The 18,618-nt window shown below is 42.1% G+C and overlaps 2 protein-coding genes across 5 annotated transcripts in view; one reads left to right on the top strand and one right to left on the bottom strand.

Annotated features, from left to right (window-relative positions):
* The window catches only part of ATM (ATM serine/threonine kinase), a 122,864-nt gene extending 106,760 nt beyond the window's left edge, over positions 1-16,104 (bottom strand). Inside the window, 7 exon segments of the mRNA XM_082683215.1 lie at positions 5,621-5,785; positions 10,005-10,150; positions 11,584-11,696; positions 11,779-11,876; positions 13,972-14,079; positions 15,336-15,520; positions 15,629-16,104. Coding sequence (XP_082539341.1) covers positions 5,621-5,785; positions 10,005-10,150; positions 11,584-11,696; positions 11,779-11,850 — 496 coding nt within the window. The 5' untranslated portion in view covers positions 11,851-11,876; positions 13,972-14,079; positions 15,336-15,520; positions 15,629-16,104.
* Positions 16,105-16,247: 143 nt separating this feature from the next.
* The window catches only part of NPAT (nuclear protein, coactivator of histone transcription), a 51,662-nt gene continuing 49,291 nt past the window's right edge, over positions 16,248-18,618 (top strand). For 2 of the 4 annotated variants that reach the window (XM_082683225.1, XM_082683223.1), the window contains exon 1: positions 16,295-16,487. In XM_082683225.1, coding sequence (XP_082539351.1) covers positions 16,451-16,487 — 37 coding nt within the window. In that variant the 5' untranslated portion in view covers positions 16,295-16,450. Of the gene's footprint in view, positions 16,488-18,618 lie in introns of all 4 variants that reach the window. The other 2 variants (XM_082683224.1, XM_082683222.1) reach the window with 2 other exon arrangements.

Here is an 18,618-nt window from a genome sequence, read left to right as displayed (position 1 = left end):
AAGAAAAATGAAAATACAACATTGTCAAAATGTGTGAGAGATACAACAAAGCAGTTTAGAGAAAAATTCATGGTATTAAATGCACATATGACCTAAGCTTCTATCTTAAGAAATGAGAGAACAAATTAAACTCAAAGTAAACAGAAGAAAAGAATAATGAGAAATGAACAATGAAAGAGGTAATACCACTAGAGGATACATACATTAAAAGGATAAAAAGGCAACAACATCTGAGAACTTTATGCTCCTACGTCAACAGCTTAGCTAAAATGTACAAATTCTTTCTTTTTTTTAAGATTTTATTTATTTATTTGACAGAGATCACAAGTAGGCAGAGAGGCAGGGGAGGGGGTGGGGGAGCAGGCTCCCCACTGACCAGGAAGCCCTATGTGGGGCTCGATCCCAGGACCCTGAGATCACGACCTAAACTGAAGGCAGAGGCCTAGCCCACTAAGCCACCCAGGTGCCTTAAAATGTACAAATTCTTAACCAAATTACCAAAGCTAACGGAAAAAGGAATAAAGTAAATATTCCTGTATCTATTACAGAAACTGAATTCAGGGGCACCTGGGTGGCTCAGTGGGTTAAACCACTGCCTTCGGCTCAGGTCATGATCTCAGGGTCTTGGGATTGAGCCCCGCATTGGGCTCTCTGCTCAGCAGGGAGCCTGCATCCCCCCCCCTCCTCTCTCTCTACCTGCCTCTCTGCCTACTTGTGATCTCTATCTGTCAAATAAATAAATAAAATCTTTAAAAAAAAAAAAAAGAAGAAACTGAATTCATAGCTAAAAACTTTCAACAACTAAAACAAATCCATCCAGTAATATGAAAAAAGGATATACATCATGCCCTAGTGGAGTATATCCCAAGAACACAAGGTTGACTTAACCTATGAAAAATTCATCAGTGTAGGGGCCCCTGAATGCCTCAGTCAGTTTAAGCGTCTGCCTTTGGCTCAGGGCATGATCCTGGGGTCCTGGGATCAAGCCCCATCTCAGGCTCCCAGGTCAGCGGGGAGTCTGCTTCTGCCTCTCACGGCTGCTCGTGCTCTGTCTCTCTCTCAAATGAATAAATCTTTTAAAAAACTTAAAAAAAAAAATTTAACAGTGTAATTCATCCTATCAAGAAACTAAAGAAAAACTCATAGGATTATCTCAACAGATGAAGAAAGAAATTTAACAAAATTCAATATCCACGCAAGATAAAAACAATGAGCAACTAGAAATTGAACGGAAAGTTGTCAACCCATACTGAGAGCTAATATCATGCTTAATGGCTAAACAATGAATGCTTCCCCCTAAAACCAAGAACAGAACAAGGTGTGTTCTCACTACTCCTATTCAAAATTATACTGGAGGAAAAACTACAAAACTCCTAGAAGAAAACACGGAGGAAAAGTTTTATGATGTTAGATTTGTCAATGATCTCCTGGAAATGACACCAAAGGCAAAGGCAACCAAAAAATATATAGATTACTTATACTCATCAAAATAAAACTTTTGCACGCCTGAGTGGCTCAGTCAGTTAAGTGTCTGCCTTCAGCTCAGCCCATGATCCTGGGTCCTGGGATCCAGCCCTGCATTGGGCTCCCTGCTCAGCAAGGAGTTTGCTTCTCCCTCTGCCCTCCTTGTGCTCTCTCTCTCAAATAAATAAAATCTTTAAAAAAAAGAGAGAGATTTAAAAAAATAAAACTTTTATATATCAAAGGACACAAACATCAGAATTAAAGGCTACCCATGAAATGCAAGAAAATGCAAACCATTTATCTGATAAGGGGTTAATATACAGAAATTATAAGGAACTCCTACATTTCAACCACAACAAAATAACCCAATTAAAAACTGGGGAAAGGGGCACCTGGGTGGCTCAGTGGGTTAAAGCCTCTGCCTTCGGCTCGCATCATGATCTCAGAGTCCTGGGATCCAGCCCTGCATCTGGCTCTCTGCTCAGCAGGGAGCCTCCACCCCCCCCCCCCCCGCCTCTGCCTGCCTCTCTGCCTACTTGTGATCTCTGTGTGTCAGATAAATAAATAAAACCTTAAAAAAAAACCACACACCTGGGCAAAAGATGTGAATACTTTTTAAAAGATGATATACAAATGGCCAATTAGCATACGAAAAACCCAACATCCCTAGTCATTAAAGGAAATGCAAATCAAAACCCCAATGAGATACCACTTCACACACACTCACATCAGGATGGCTGATACCAACACAAGAAAAAGAGTAAGCGTTGGTAAGGACCTGGAGAAACCGAACACCTGTGACTGCTGCTCCGTCTGTAGAACGGGTAAAGGGACGCAGACCTTGTGGAAAATAGTTTGTTGGTCCTCAACACATTAAACAGAATTAGCCCATGATGCAGCGATTCCAACTCTGGATAAATACCCAAAAGAACTGAAAGGACACAAAGAGCTATCTGAACACACCGGTTCATAACAGCACTCATTACTCATAATACCCAAAAGGCAGAAACCACTCAAGTGTCCAGTGACAGAGGAATGTCCAAATGCAGTACATAAGCGCAACTCAGTCTTAGAAAGGAAGTAGACCCTGAGACGTGCCACCCCATGGATGAACACTGAAGACACAGGGGAAATGAGCACAGTAACGCATTCACAGGACAAAGACCGTTACGACTTCCGTCACTGGAGTTAGCCGGAGGAGTCAAACTCACAGATACAGAAAGCAGAATGCTTGTCAAGGGCTGTGTGTGTGTGGGGGGGGGGGGTGTTGTTTATTGAGGACAGTGTTTCAGTTTGGGAAGATGACCGAGGACTGCAAATGGAAGGTGATGGTTGCACAACGATGTGGACACACTTAATGCCACTGAACTCTATACTTAGAAAGGGTTAAAATGGTAAATTTTATGGGATGTACATTTCACCATTTAAATGAATCATTCTGAAGATCCCTGCCAATATAATAGAGTAGAAAAAAAATAGGTGAAAGTCACATGGCTCACAAATGAGGGGGAAAAAATGCAAATATATGGCTATCTAAAGAGAAAATCCCATGGTGCTCCTAGATTTAATAAGTGATTTTAGCAAGGTCCCAGGACACAACATTAATGACACAAAAACCACCTGTATGATAGCAATGAATATGGAAATTGAAATTTTTTAAACTACACAACTTACAAACTACTGCAATAGAAGTCTAATAAAAATACATAAATTCTGTATGCTAAGAATCATAAAACACTGATTTCTTTAGGTAAAAACAAACAAACAAACAAAAAAAAACTAAACAAATAAAGAGAGGTATCATGTTCACAGAATGGCAGACTCCATGTGGTCACGAGGGCTGTTCTTCCTATCTTGTATGGAAGGAGGTTCCTGCGATGGGTCCTGAGTGACCAACCACCCCTACCTGCACGCATGCAGGCAGCTGAAGAATGTCGCTGGTGAGATTTGTGCTGCATAAGTAACGTGGGAGCTGGCCTCCAGGTCAGAAGTGGCCTTTCTGGTCTGGACACCAAGAGCTATAAACTTTGCCTTCCATGCCCTCCAGCTCCAGGCTGGGCTGCTGTTCCACCCCCCCGCCTAGTAGAATCCCGGAGGGGAGGCAAACTCACCTAGACCAGGCTCCTTGAATGTGTAAAGACATGATGATTCAGGAATTTGACTAGCTCCAAACTGCACACAAACAAACGTCTAACTCCAAACCTTGTCTCTGCCCTACCGCCCTATACCGCCTTTATGGGGTATAGTCTCCCCCAACGGGGAGGATGGTCCATCCAGGCCTCGCAATCAAGACTGCAGCCGGGGCTTTCCCAGCTGACGGATGCTGTATGTACCCAATCTGACGTAAATGTCTTATTCATCCTTACTGCTTACTATTGCCCTCATCTATGTGTAGATTTTCCTTTTCTTCTGTTTCTATTAGATTTTTATAATATCAATGAAGTGTTTTTCCCCTTCAAAACTAGAGAGTATGGCTGCTGTGAGTCTTTGCTTCAGGACACTTTCTTAATTGTTCAATACATTCAGTGCAATCCCCACCAAAATTCGGGGTGCCTGGGTGACTCAGTAGGTTAAAGCCTCTGCCTTCAGCTCAGGTCCTGATCCCAGGGTCCTGGGATCCAGCCCCACAAAAATTTCAGCAGAGCTTTTTGTAGGAATCAATAAGCTAATCCCAAATTGATCTGAAAATGCTGGCTTGGCCTCAGGGCATCTTCTCATCTCACTCCAAACTCTCCTTCTAGACTACCTTATCTCTAACTGTGGGTTCCATCAACACCTCTACCAAAGATATATTGTGAACATAAACTCCACTTCTTGAGTATAGTCCTCTGTGGGGAGTGAAGTTTGAGAGAAGGGAGCTAACTAGAAAAATAATTCAACCAAAAGGCCAAATTATGAGAGATGACAGTAATATGCTCAAAAATAAAGAGGATTTCAGAGAACAGGTCAGACACAGTAAGGAGACTACAGCAAGGATTCTCTTTGTTTCAATGAGACCCGTGGTTAGAAGTACTAATCTAAACTATGCAAACCTCCTGAATACTTAGGATGGACCACAGTGGTGAGAAACGTGTCCGAGCATCCTGGATATCACTAACCTATTCTCTTAAACTTGTTTTGAGGATCAAGTTTGGGACGCAGCCTCCCTCATGCTCGGAACAAGAACAAAGGCCTGAGATGACACCTCAGAAATTAACACTCAAAGCTAAAAAGGCTTTCATTCATATGGGAACATTAGAATATAGTGCAGGGCACTGATAAGGTCACAGTTTTACCATCCACACGTGTCTTTTTTGATATGAGAAATTCGCAATAAACAATACAGACAAATGTCTTTTCATTTAATTGGCAAAATTTATCTTAAATACTTTCCACGAAAAACACAGAGTTTCTAGATTTTCAGTGGTGGTTGTATTAAAAGACTTGGACATATGGCTTCGAGTCACTTCATTAAAGCCAAACCCACTGAACCCACTCAGAGAAAGGCTCCACCTCTGAAATTCATAAACTCAAATGTTTATCTCTGATCACAACTTCCTTCCTTTTTGGTCTCTCAGAACTTTTCACCTAGAAATCGAAAACACTAGATTCCTCCAACACCCACTCTACTTATGTTGCAGTCCCTGGGCCCTAAAGATCCTTTTTACTATTTTTTAACTTACAAGTGACCTGCTAACTGCCTAATCCAATGCATGCTTTTGTGTTTTAGCATTTCTACCACACTTAAAACGTCATATCCCTTCCAGCCTGAAACTCTGCTGCTTTCGCTTTCATGACACCTCTCTTTCTAGATTTTCTTCTTTTTCTTTTAATCATGGTGAGGTTTAGGTGTCACTGATCTGGGAACTCACTTCGCCCAAACGTATCTATGTTATGGGGCACTGTAATTTTTGGTTCACTTGATTTTTCTGCCACTGGCCTATGAAGGACTCGAGGACAGGGATGGCTTCTTTCAACTGTGATGTTCCAGTTCTCATAGAGACAATCACTTAGGAAGTTCATAATAAAGAAAACTAAGGGCTGGATTCTGTAAGTATTTAATTTTACTAAGATACTGTTAAACTGCAAGGTCACCTGGGGGATCAAGATTCTGACCGATCTTTTGGTGACATTTCATTTCACAGAAAAAAATTTACAAATAAACTTCAAAACATACCTAGCCACTGTTGCTGAGATATTTCACACCAGTATTTCCTCACTGAGAGAATGTCCTTGAGCAGAATGTTGCTACAATCTGCTCCATAAACGGAACCATTAGATGAATCTTTCACTGTATCCATGATATAATTCAAGAGTTCTTGACATTTCAGTCTGGGTGCTCCTATTGAAAAATAAACAAATAAAAACATATAAATCTTAAGAAACACAGGAACACTTGGAATTGCAGCTATATGAATGATTCCATATGGGACATTACTAATCTCTTTGTCACAGAGCAGGAATTAGCAAACTGGGGCCTGTGGGCAAAGTGCTCCTAGCTGCCTGTTTTGAGAACTAAAATTTTCCTGGGTCACAGCCATGACCGTTCTTTTACATACTATCTAAGGCTACTTTCATGCTACAACAGCAGAGCTGACTAACTGACACAGAAACTGTATAGCCTACAAAGTCAAAAACATCGACTGGTCACTTTACAAAAGAAGTCTGCTGATCCCTATAGGAATATATAGCAAAAACAATCATCCGCCCCATCCTTAATAATTCACAGTTTCTGGCACTAGACCTAAAATGATCCAGTTTCTTGGTACCTTTTACGAAGAATTAACTCATTAGAATAACCAAAGATTGTAAGAAGGATGGGGCGCCTGGGTGGCTGTCACTTAAGCACCTGCTTTCAGCTCAGGTTATGATCCTGGGGTCCTGCTCAGCAGGGAGTCTGCTTGACCCTCTCCCTTTGCCCCCAACCTATGCACTCTTTCTCTCAAATAAATAAATAATCTTTAAAAAAAAAAAAAAAAAAGATTGTAAGGAGAATATTGGGCTTTGAAAACCAAGTTACTTTCATATTGTACAAAAGCATTTGTGGCATATAAATATGTAAGGCTCTAATGTTTTCAGTTTTATTTATTAGAGGTCCTAAAATTAAGAGTCCTAACTATTAGAGATCCTAAAATTAATTTTATTTATTTTTTTGACAGACAGAGAGAGATCACAAGTAGGCAGAGAGGGAGGGGGAAGCAGGCTCACAGGTGAGCAGAGAGCCCAATGCGGGGCTTGATCCCAGGACCCTGAGATCATGACCTGAGCCCAAGGCAGAGGCTTAACCCACTGAGCCACCCAAGCCCCCTGGCCTCCCAAAATTTCAGTATTAATGGGCATATTTTTGAATGCAACAAAATGACATTTAAAAACTGTTTGCTTTTTATTTTCAGCAAATCACATTGATGTCACAGCTAATATTTTACTATATTTCAATATTAACAATCTTTTTTTTTTTTTTAAGATTTTTATTTATTTAGGGATACCTGGGTGGCTCAGTTGGTTAAGCAGCTGCCTTCGGCTCAGGTCATGATCCCAGCGTCCTGGGATCAAGTCCCGCATCGGGCTCCTTGCTCAGCAGGGAGCCTGCTTCTCCCTCTGCCTCTGCCTGCCATTCTGTCTGCCTGTGCTCGCTCTCTACCCCCTCTCTCTGATAAATAAATAAAATCTTAAAAAAAAAAAAGATTTTTATTTATTTATTTGACAGAGAGAGATCACAAGTAGGCAGAGAGGCAGGCAGAAAGAGAAAGAGAGAGAGAGGGAAGCAGACTCTCTGCTGAGCAGAGAGCCCAATGTGGGACTCGATCCCAAGACCCTGAGATCAAGACCTGAGCCGAAGGCAGCAGCTTAACCCACTGAGCCACCCAGGTGCCCTCAATATTAACAATCTTAAAATGGCATATAACTTTTTGTTATAAGCTATGAACAGACCACAAGTCATATATATATCTGATTATATTCTAATTTAGCACTTTCTTATGAGGAGTTTAGCATTTTCTTATCAAACTACAGTAAATAAATACTGACACAACTGTTTATCATTTTTACTTGGTTTATACCACACTCTCAGGCACTGCACCAGTGATGAATTGCACGATCACAAGTTCCTCTACTGTGACACCCTGCGGCCCCTCCCTCTTACAGTCCTGTAACCATCTCTTAACTGTAACATCTACTATATGATAACATCCCTAAGGAATTACTTCATCTCTATATGGCAACACAGCCCGGTAACTGTCCTAAATAATATTTGCTTGGTAAACATTTATTAACTACATAAATTCATGTCATGATGAAATCATATTTCCCTGGGGCCTTAATCTCAACAAATTTCCTTCCTCCACCAAATTTGAGAAAGGTTTCAAGAATTACACTGAAGTTCTTTTTCTGAGGAAACCCACCTCCAAAGGACAACTAAGTTGACTAAGGAGAATTTAAGGACCCTCATAAAACTTCGCATTTTACCAAGCTGGGTAAAATCTATCCTCCATGCCCCGCCCACATGACGTGCAGAGCAGACAATCGACTACATAAAAGAATGAATGAATGACAGGTGCTTATTGCTCCCTTCCCCACTCTCCTTTTCGAATCTCTGCCTCATTCATAAGACCTTGAATACCAACGCTAAGTCTGGACATGTGTTTCAATTCCCATCAACTCCCCAACTCTTTGAAAAACACAAAGTGAGAAGACATAACAGTAATGCTCTGGTTTTGTTCGGAGAATAAAGATGCTTAACTTAAATAAAGTCAAACTAGAAAGAAAAGGAAGCCTCAAATAAAAACACAGACTTTCAACCATTTAAATAATCTTTCTGATAATTTCATCTACTTATTCCGGTAGCCCAACAAGTGATACTTTCACACATTTTCCAAGTGTATTTTCCAATACTGTTAATTTTGTGACTGAAGGTTTTTTCATCGTAAAGTGAAATTATACCCTGCAAACTTTTCTAGTGGGCAAAAATGGGCCCAGATATCTTTCTCTCAGTAACTCGGTAAGTACAAATTAAAATAGGTTAACCCAATGTTAGCAGCCAAGGGAACAAATTTTAATAAATGCAGGGCTATCATTCAGGGCAAAAGCCGGTGCACAATATTTCTGTGTAGCTTTCCTCTGCATGTGCTGGAGTCCTTGTCACAGGCTTGCCACGATCCACACAAACTGCCACCTCAGAGCTGGAAAACCAAACTTCTGCTAAACCACTGCTTTTTAGACTTAAATCTCATACCACCATTCCGAGACAGTATTCACGAGCCATCTATATCCTTCTACTTAATAATGTTTACCGACATTGGGCTTTTCTCATTCTTTTTATCTTATTAAGTCTTTCACTTCAATGCCAGTATAGTTACCATGCGGTGTTACAGTACTTCCGGGTGCCCAAAATAGTGATTCAATGGCTTTTCTGATTCCCAAACTAAACCTGGAATCAAAAAGCCACATCTTTGTGTGTGAATAGTAACAAAGTCTGAGCCCAAGAGTCCCTAAGCAAACATTTCTACTTCTAGGTTTCAACATTGTAAGAGGCCCCTTTCCTTACATAGGCCTATTGCTATCTGGCACTTTGGGTCAAAAATATCAATTCTTGAAAAGACAACCATGGCCCCCATTCAAAGTGGGAAATACATGGCTCATGAGGAGCAAAAAACCACTGGTCATTTTTTCATTTAATCAATACTGGGCATAGTGGGTTCTGATTGCCAAGAAAGCTAATATAAGTGCACCTGGGTGGCTCAGTGAGTTAAACCGCTGCCTTTGGCTCAGGTCATGATCTCAGGGTCCTGGGATCGGGTCCCACATCGGGCTCTCTGCTCAGCAGGGAGCCTGCTTCCCTTTCTCTCTCTCTCTGCCTGCCTCTCTGCCTACTTGTGATCAGTCTCTGTCAAATAAATAAATAAAAATCTTAAAAAAAAAAAAAGCAATGTAATCTCAAAATGAATTAGTAAAAGTACAGAATAAAAGATATACAAGTCCTGCTCCACTCTGTACCAATCAGAATATGGCTATTATTAAGTCCTACACTTTGAGATATAATTAAACTGAAGAAAATTCAGAAGCGAGTGACACAAAAACTAGGGTCAAATAAGCTGAATAAAGTACTCTGTTTAGGTTAGAGACAACGACTGAAAGGAAATGTCAAAGCTAACTTCGGGCATCTCAAAAGATATCATTCTGAAAAAATTAATCAGGATTTTTCTATATTATCTCAAAAGGGAGAAGCAATAAAAAAGGGAGACAGGTTTCACCACTAATTAAAAAAAAAAAAAAGCTTAAAAGGTATGTCCCATCACTAGGGCTACGTAAGTGCTAGGAACAAATAGAGGGGATCCAAGAAGAATGGGCAGTTGGAATACTAATTTTTAATCCTTCCAACGTGGAGACTACCACTCTATGCTTGCATAAATTCCTCCAAATATTTGAACTGATCATATATTAAAAACCATTACATGTACCCCAAATTAGAGTTAGCACTAAACGTTTACCGCTCCATATTCCGACCAAAATGATGCAAGAGTGACCTTTGAAACCAGCTATTTATAATAAATAATAGCACTTACTTTTATTTGCACATTTGATGAAGTACTTGACCAAACTACTGATTTCTTGCATCTTTTTCTGCCTAGTGGCTTGTGTTGAGGCTGACACACTTGGTTTCGCTGTTCTCAGACATTCTGTTTCTTTCTGAACATATTTCTGTAAAAATCTCCAGGAAAACAAAGTGAAATTTCAGAATTATTAAATTCAGAATTCAGAATTATTAAATGCTTGAATTATTACAACAGTGTGGAAAAACCCTTTACGCCATCACAAAGAGAATCTCTGAAGCCACCACACGGCCATCAGTGTACCGGCTAAAAAAATCATTTTCTCTTTCAAGGCTCAATACCAATTTAAAGTGTGTTCCACAAAGTTCTAAACTGCAACCTCCATGATTTTCTGTTGCTTTACTACTTGTTTTTTCATTTTATTATTAAAAGCTTACAGTGCTACTGAGCTCTCCTTTCTCTCTTACTTGTTATTTTGTACACAACCCAAACCTTTCCCAGGTAGGTGGCAATGTTTCTACCTTTTGAATGAAGTCTGCCTAGAAGATATTCCTGATTTGTTGGAAGTGCCAGGTGCCTACTGGACCTACCTGATTTTCTTATGCAAAATAATACTCATCTTTAGGTAGGAACCATTTTTGTGGTATTTGAAATGAACTAAGTAAACAGAGAAAAGAAACATGCATTTTTTTATGTTATCTGCACTGAAATCTGTAAGTCCATCCAATACCAAGTAAGTGGTAAAAACAAAAGTTCTAAACACTTAAGAACAAATAAATATACTTTCCCCTTGGCTGAAAATGTTATTTCGAGCTTCCCACTATTCTACATTAGTTTAAAATATTTTATTCATTTTTCCCAAGTTCTACAACCTATTCCTAGTTACAAACGGACTTCAGAGTTGAAAATTATGTCTCAGTGTAAAAAAGGCATCAATTGTCTTTCCAAAGCCAGATGTTTTTAACTGCATTCCTACAGAAATTATTCTGTAATTGTTTTCTTAATTACAATTTAATATGTAGCAATTATTCAGAGGAATATTTAAAGGTGTAAAAGTAATAATAAGGCACTTATAACTTAATTTATTCTCCAATTTGAAATAAAGTCTTCTTCTAAAATAAAGTCTTGAATGAACTAATATGAAAGGAATCCTCTTTAATCTTGAGTGAGATCTAAGAAGTTTCATTGAACAAATGTCTTAAAAACTGTAACTTTTTCTATAGGAACATCCTTTAAAAATCATGTTTCAGACAAATATTAAGCACCAACTTTACATGCAAGGCACAACAGTATACAGAAAGCAAAGATAAGTAAGATCTACATACACAAAAATATCACAACAAATAAGAATGAAAGAGGGGCGCCTAGGTAGCTCAGTGGGTTAAAGCCTCTGCCTTCAGCTCAGGTCATGATCCTGGGGTCCTGGGATCGAGCCCCACATCCGGCTCTCTGCTCACCAGGGAGCCTGCTTCCCCTTCTCTCTCTGCCTGCCCCGCTGCCTACTTGTGATCTCTGTCAAATAAATAAAATCTTAAAAGAAAAAAAAAATGAAAGAGGAAAATAAAGACAGTAAAAAAAATGAATGGAGTACCGAAAAACAGCATCCCAATTCAAGTATTTGCTTTGTTTGGAATCTGAATGTCGATCTAAATGTTGAACAGTTTCAGGATCCCGAATCAGGCGCTTAAATTTCTCAACTTCTTTCTGAAAATGAAAAAGAACACAGTAATGGGTTGCCAATCACACACTAACTTCAAGAAAAGATTAAGTTTCAGTAATTTACTACCCTTCGTTCTGTAGCTCTATCATGTTCTAATTGACGGCAGCAAATAAGCAGATCATTAAGTGCTAAACTCATGGTTCAGAATTTCAGAAAGCACATCACTGTAAAAAAAAAAAAACACGTAAATGCAAAATTATTTCAGATTGTGGTATTAACAGTCAGATCACTATACAATTACATGCATACTGTAACCATAAAATTATTTTTCTTAATGTTTCCACATTCAAATGAGATTTTCTTAGAATATATCAAAACAAAGCTTCAACATGCAAATGGGTACTAGTTTGCAATAGCAGGATAAAAACGGGAAACACACAAATTTACTTTTCTGAGATCTTTTCTAAGAAACATGATAATTCAATTAAAATGTAGAAGACCAACAGAAGACAGCCTGGTCAAGAATAAGGAAAAGAGGGGCACCTGGGTGGCTCAGTCATTAAGCCTCTGCCTTCCGCTCAGGTCATGGTCCCAGGGTCCTAAGATCAAGCCCCACATTGGGCTCCCTACTCAGCCAGAAGCCTGCTTCTCCCTCTCCCTCTGCTGCTCCCACTGCTTGTGTTCCCTCTCTGTCTCTCTCACTCTTACTCTGTCAAATAAATAAGTAAAAACTTTTTAAAAAAAAGGTGTAAGGAAAAGAAAGGGATGCCTGGGGGTCTGTCAGCTAAGTACGTCTGACTCTTGTTTTCAGCTCAGGCATGAACTAGAGGTGGTGAGACCAAAGCCTCTGCGATGACTGGCTCAGGGCTCAGCGTGGAGTCTATTTCTGATTCTATCTATCTCCTTCCTTCTCCCCACTCCCCACTCAGAATGCATGCACACTCTCTCTAAAATAAATTCAAAAATCTGGGGCGCCTCAGTGGCTCAGTAGGTTAAAGCCTCTGCCTTAGGCTTAGGTCATGATCCCAGGGTCCTGGGGATTGAGCCCCATGCCAGCTCTCTGCTCAGCGGGGAGCCTGCTTCCTCCAATCTCTCTCTCCGCCTGCCTTTCTGCCTACTTGTGATCTCTGTCTGTCAAATAAATAAATCTTAAAAAAAAAATAAAATAAATTCAAAAATTTAAAAAGAAAAAAAGGAAAAGGGGATTTAAGGATTTAACAGCTGACCGACCTGTTCTTAAGGATGACCAGCTGATTTAAGGATTGACCAGCTGCACTATTTAACTCTTACATGGAGTAACAAAATACATCATTTACTAAGCCAAAAGCTGAATTGCTTATGCTTTCGAATTGCTATGCAGGAGGTCATCAGAGCTAGTAAGCCTTCCCTAGCACTAAGTCTCAGCTGGCTTTACGGTTCTCGTTTAAAACATAAAAATTCAAGTGCAATTATGCTGCTGTTTCAAAAGGGAATTAAATACTATAGTGCCAAAAATCAACTATACTTTACTATACCTTAATGCCATTGCTGTAGCCTACCTCCTTTTAGGTTTCTGACATAATCAAACCTTCCTTTGATAACCTTTCAAAAAAAGACCCAAGAAAAGCATTTTGTGTCATTATTTCTGACTCTTCTTACAAGAAAGCTTCGTTTTTGTTGGACTACAAGTATTTACAAACAAACAAAAAACTTTTTTTGTCCTTGACATATCTCAAGAGGAAAAAGAAGGGGAGTCCTTCCCCCATCCATTCATATAAACGCCACTCATTCTTTAAAGAACAAGTATGTTTCTTTGCTGTTATTTAATTCAGTCTTAAAATTGGAACTGAAAGACCATGTCCAATCTTCTTACAAAGGAAGAAATCCCTCCTATAAAAATATTTAAACACTCTCCTTAAATACTCTGAGAGCACACTACCTAAGAAGCCAACCTATTTCATTGGTAGGTAGCTCTAATTCGCTTCTTCATTTTTACTCATTGGCTGTTGTGACTCTTTTATCCCGTTACAACCTCCCTAACTCTGCTGTAGATTAAAGGTTGTTATTTACCCAAGAGTTTGCCATGTGATTGTAAACGTCTTGAGAAAAAGGATTATGATTTTTATTTTCCATTCCTTCTTATTAGGACTCTCTCCCCTTCATACTCAATCGTGGTTTAAAACCCTCTTGATTGAGTCAGTAAGGAAAAGAAAACTGGGATCATAACCAAAAACACCTTAACAAGATCCATACCCAAAAAATCATAAATGTAGGCATGTTTATTCCTAAATATACTGAAGATGTTATTTATAATATAATAAAAAATGCAAGCTTACTGACCATGTGACACTTCCAGGAAGATGCTGCCCTCAATTTTTTTTTTTTAAGCTGTGGTTTTTTATTCTTCTCCTTCTGTGTTCCTCTCTTCTGTTTCTCAAAGGTTGATTACTTTGAAGAAAACAAAACAGCTCAGTCAGGAAACGTTCTTTCACGGATTCATGCAACAATATTTACAGGGCCACTACCTGTTTGAGGTACTATGTTAGGGGTAGCCAGACACAATGAATTAAACAGACACAAATCCTTCCCTTGTGGAGTCATAACTAGTGGGGGAGAGTGACAATAAACAAGTACAGTGAAAAATCAATGCCTAATTCCAAAATATGATATAAGACTCAAAAGAGGAAAATATACACCAACAATGGAGAGGATCACTTCTGATAAGCTTCCAGGGAACATCTCAGCAGAGGTCACAACAAAGCCAGGACCTGAACTGGTGCCAATCACAGAAAAAGGGAAGAGGACCAATATTTCAGGGAAGGAGACTAGTACCTCCAAAAGGTCCTAAGATGAAAAAGTGCATGGTGTGTTGGAGGAATTGAAAGAAAACCGAAGGAATTGAAGAATAGTCAGCTAGAGTAAGAGAGTCAACAGACACGGTTGAACTCAATACATTAACCTAGAATTAAGCCCCTCTACCAACATGCTCCTCAAACCATACATACTTCCTGAACAACAGTCTCTGAAGTGGGAAGTCCGACCTTCCTTTTTAGATCTCAATCAAGCAGATTCCTTTGCAGAATCTGACAATGATGCCTACATCACATCTTCCTGTATGGAATTCTGCCTGTGGCATGCCATTTTCTTCTGGTGTAACAGTGTGGACTCTCTTATTAGACTGTGCTGGTTCAAATCCTGCCCCTGACCCTTACAGACTGTATAACCTTGGACACAGTAGCTAATCTCTCTAAAGCTCAATCTGTCACCGATAAAATGAAAAACAATACTAACTCTCTCAAAGTTACTGTTAAAGATTCACGTACGGATTTAACACAGTGCCTGGAACACAACAAATGCTCAATAAATATCACAGATTCTTCCCTTCCCCTGTTTCCTAAGTCTCTCTTCAGATGGTTCCTCTTCCATTCACACCTGCAAGACTATCTCTATCTCCCCACTTCTCACCCGAGGTTCTCCCAGTGTGATCTCATCCATCCCTACGACCTCAACATGCTGAAAATGCCCGCATCTATTTCATTCAACGCCAGACCTCACTCCTGAGCTTCTGACACCTCTCATGCTTTGTGTTTTTACATACATTTCCCGGTCTGTCTGGAAGGCTCCCACCTCGTTAGCTCCTCTACGTTCACGGTTCTCCCTCAATGATCGCCCTGAGCTCTAAGAGCCCCTTTACTTCTAGGTACCTGATAAAAACAGCAGCGAACGCTCTTGAGGGCTCACCACCGGCAAGGATTATCACATGGGAGACAGGACAGTGCGTTCACCCACATATCTGCCAAAATTCCAGGTCCAGCAACGAAATTCTTGAGTCCGTGCTCTCCACCACGTCACTCTAGTTTAAGGATCAGCAGATGCTTGTGGTTTAAAACTAATCAAGAAAAGGGGGGGGGGGAACATTGTTAGTCAAGACCTCTAGCTACACCTGGGCCGTACGGCGGCGGAGGAAAGGGGACGGGCAGGAGCGTGCGACCAGCACCTGGAGGAAGGCTCGAGGCTAAATCCGCGAGGGCCTCGGAGAGAGGGCGGGAGAGAGTGCTGCGAGCAGGGAAAGTCCGCCCCAGAGCAGCGGGTGAGACCGGCCGTCGGGGGCCTGGCACAGAGGGGCTCGGACACCCCAGCAGTCCCCGACGCAGAAGCCGCTGCCCGCTCTTCACGCTCCCCCTAACGGTGCACTCGCACCGCCAAAGTGGAATTTCCGACAGCAGCGGCAGCTGCAGCCTGGGTCCCGGCTCCACTCGCCTCCCCACAGCAGCCCCTGCGGTTCCAGCCAGGTGGACACCCACTATTCCCGCTTCCGGTTCAAACGCAGCGTGGACACGCAGCCCGGGTCTCCCGAGGAAATAGTCGGGGTCAACCGGGAGCGGGTACCATCTGCTCATGCGCGCCGACCCCCACACGTTTTGCGCTTCCAGCGCTGGCTTGCCTCAAAACACTTCGCTCGTCCGAACAAACGCGCGTGCGCGTTGCCCGCCAATGGTGTGCGACCTTGCGTTCGCCGCCCGCCCCCTGGCTCCAGCAGCGGCACCTGCATCCCACCTCCCCGCCGCCTTCAGCTCCACCCCTCCGAATAGGAGGACGGAAGTGACGACAGATCCGACGGGAACCGAGGCGGGTTTTATTTCGGCGCCTTTCTTTCTCCGGCGGAAGCGATTGGCGGACGCGAGGCGAAAGAGGCGGGACAAATTGCCGCGGGTTCAGTGCCGCCACTGGAACCGGGAGATGCGGCGCAGGGGCTGTCGCTGTGTTGGCTTTTACCTGAATCTTGTCTCCTGTGGCGGTTCCTGCTGCGGCTTCGGTCATGTTGTTACCCTCGGACATAGCGCGGCTGGTACTGGGTAAGCGCGGTCGCGGGAGGGACGGGTAGTGGACCCGGCTGAGCGGGACGGAGCGACCTCTGGGGCCAAAGGTTCTCCCTAGGGTGGGGAAGCTCTGGGGCTCTGCCTCCCCGCCTGCAGGTCGAGATCTGCGGCGGTTCCCCTTGAGCCGGGCGCTCGGGTAGTGTAAGCCTCTTTGTGTGCGGCTGCTGCGCTCCCCGGAGGCTGCGTGGCGAGGGGAGGGCCGGGGAGAAGTGCGGGGCGGAACACCTGAGGCCCGGAGTTCGGAGGGGGAGCCAGGCCTGCACGCCTCGTTGGGACCCCCGGAAGGAGACTTGTCAGAGCTGGGACCCGATTAGGGAACACGAGGATGTCCCCGAGCCAGCCGGTCTCGTCGAGAGATCTTCACGATGTCCTTCTCGCCCCTCCAACCGCGAATTTGGGGGCGAGCGGGGGTGATCTTCCCCGACCATTCCTCGCTCTCCCTCCCCGCAGTGAGTGGTCCAGCGTAGGGCGTCTGAAATGCCAGCGGCATGTTGTAAAACAGCAATTCCTCGTCTTCCTCCGGCCAGAAATTTCACGGAGGAAAATGCCTTCCAGTTGAAAGTGGGCTAGTGCTCCTGGTTCGTTTTTCCTCCATTTGAGGACGGTTGGTGTCAATGGCCTGTTGTCGGGGCTTATTGTCTGTGTGGGGAAACGGGTTGTGTGTCCCCGGGAAAAATCCAGAGGGTCGCGCTGCTGGGAGCAAGAGCCCTAGGAAGCACAGAGCCCGAGCCAGCAATGGTTTGCAGTCCTCGTACGCCACAGCCCTGAAAGTAAATGGTAAACCTGTCTGATGAAACTTCCCCGTGGTGTCCGCAGTAATTACTGTCGTTACCCTATTGTTAGAAAAATCCCGTTTGTCTTAATTTTTTAAATACTCAGAGCTGTCCGGAAAACTGGCTTTTGGTGAGCACATTTTGCAGGAAACAGGAGCGGGTAACGGTTGTACGGCCCCGTTTTCGGAGAAACTAATGACTTAGTTTTAATTAATAGTTTATTAATGTGTGGTTAATCATCTGCACGCTTTATCAGAACTGAATTATCAATAGTTAACTTCCATCTGTCTCTGTGAGAAAAAGCTGGCTGTTTTGTAATTGTTACATTTACTAGGATTATATGGAAACCAATTTAAAGTAGATTTTCACACTGTTCAAGGTAACATTTGCGTTTCCTCCAGGCATACAGTTTAAGGATTTTTGAGTTTTAGCAATTTGGTAATCCACTCCAGTTTCAGTAAGGATAGTCTTTTATTTTTAAGACTTTTTTATTTATTTATTTGAGGGAGTATGAGTGAAAGAGAGCATGAGTAAGGAGGAGGTCAGAAGGAGAAGCAGACTCCCCAAGGAGCTGGGAGTTCGATATGGGATTCGATCCTGGAAGTCCAGGATCATGACCTGAGCCGAAGGCAGTTGCTCAACCAACTGAGCCACATAGGTGCCCCGTCAGTAAGGATAGTCTTTAACAGGGTTTCTCACCCTAGCCCTATTGACATTTGGGTCTGGGTAAGTATTTATTGTGGGGAGCTGTCCTGGGCATTGTGAGATATTTAGCAGCATCCCTGATATCTATGGATTGAATGCCAGTAAGACCCCCCTCTCACCCCTGCCCACTTAGGACAGTATAAGAACTGTCTCCAGATATTGCCCCTATGTTTTCTGGAGGGAAAATCATCCCCAGTTAAGAACAACTGATCTTAAAGCAATATGGTTTTCTACGTGGAATAATTCACACCAAATTGTATTCTCCACAAACCAGCTGCTCTGCTTGACTCCTGCTTTTTTTAATGTATAGAAATTCCAAATTCATTTTCTTACCCTAAAAATTCTTTGTCATTCACATTCCATTTTAATTGCCACCAATCCTACTTAATATAGCCCCCCCTTGTCCCTTCTTTGGGTTCTGTCATGGCTTCTGATATAGTTTTGCTATTGACTTTGCTGTTAAAAAAAAATCTGCCTAAAGCATTCATACTAGATGTATTCTAAAGGAAAATACTGTGTAGTTATCAAAATTTCAAGTTGTGCAAAAGAATGTCTGATCCAAAAAAAGAATCTCCCCACACTCATTCTTCCTCAGTATTATGTGCGGAAGCTCATATCAGCACACAGAT

The sequence above is a fragment of the Mustela nivalis genome, assembly GCF_964662115.1.
Source record: "Mustela nivalis genome assembly, chromosome: 9".
Classification (NCBI taxonomy): Eukaryota; Metazoa; Chordata; class Mammalia; order Carnivora; family Mustelidae; genus Mustela; species Mustela nivalis.
The sequence above is the reverse complement of the archived record's forward strand: the minus strand, read 5'-3'. Positions and strand labels throughout refer to the sequence as shown.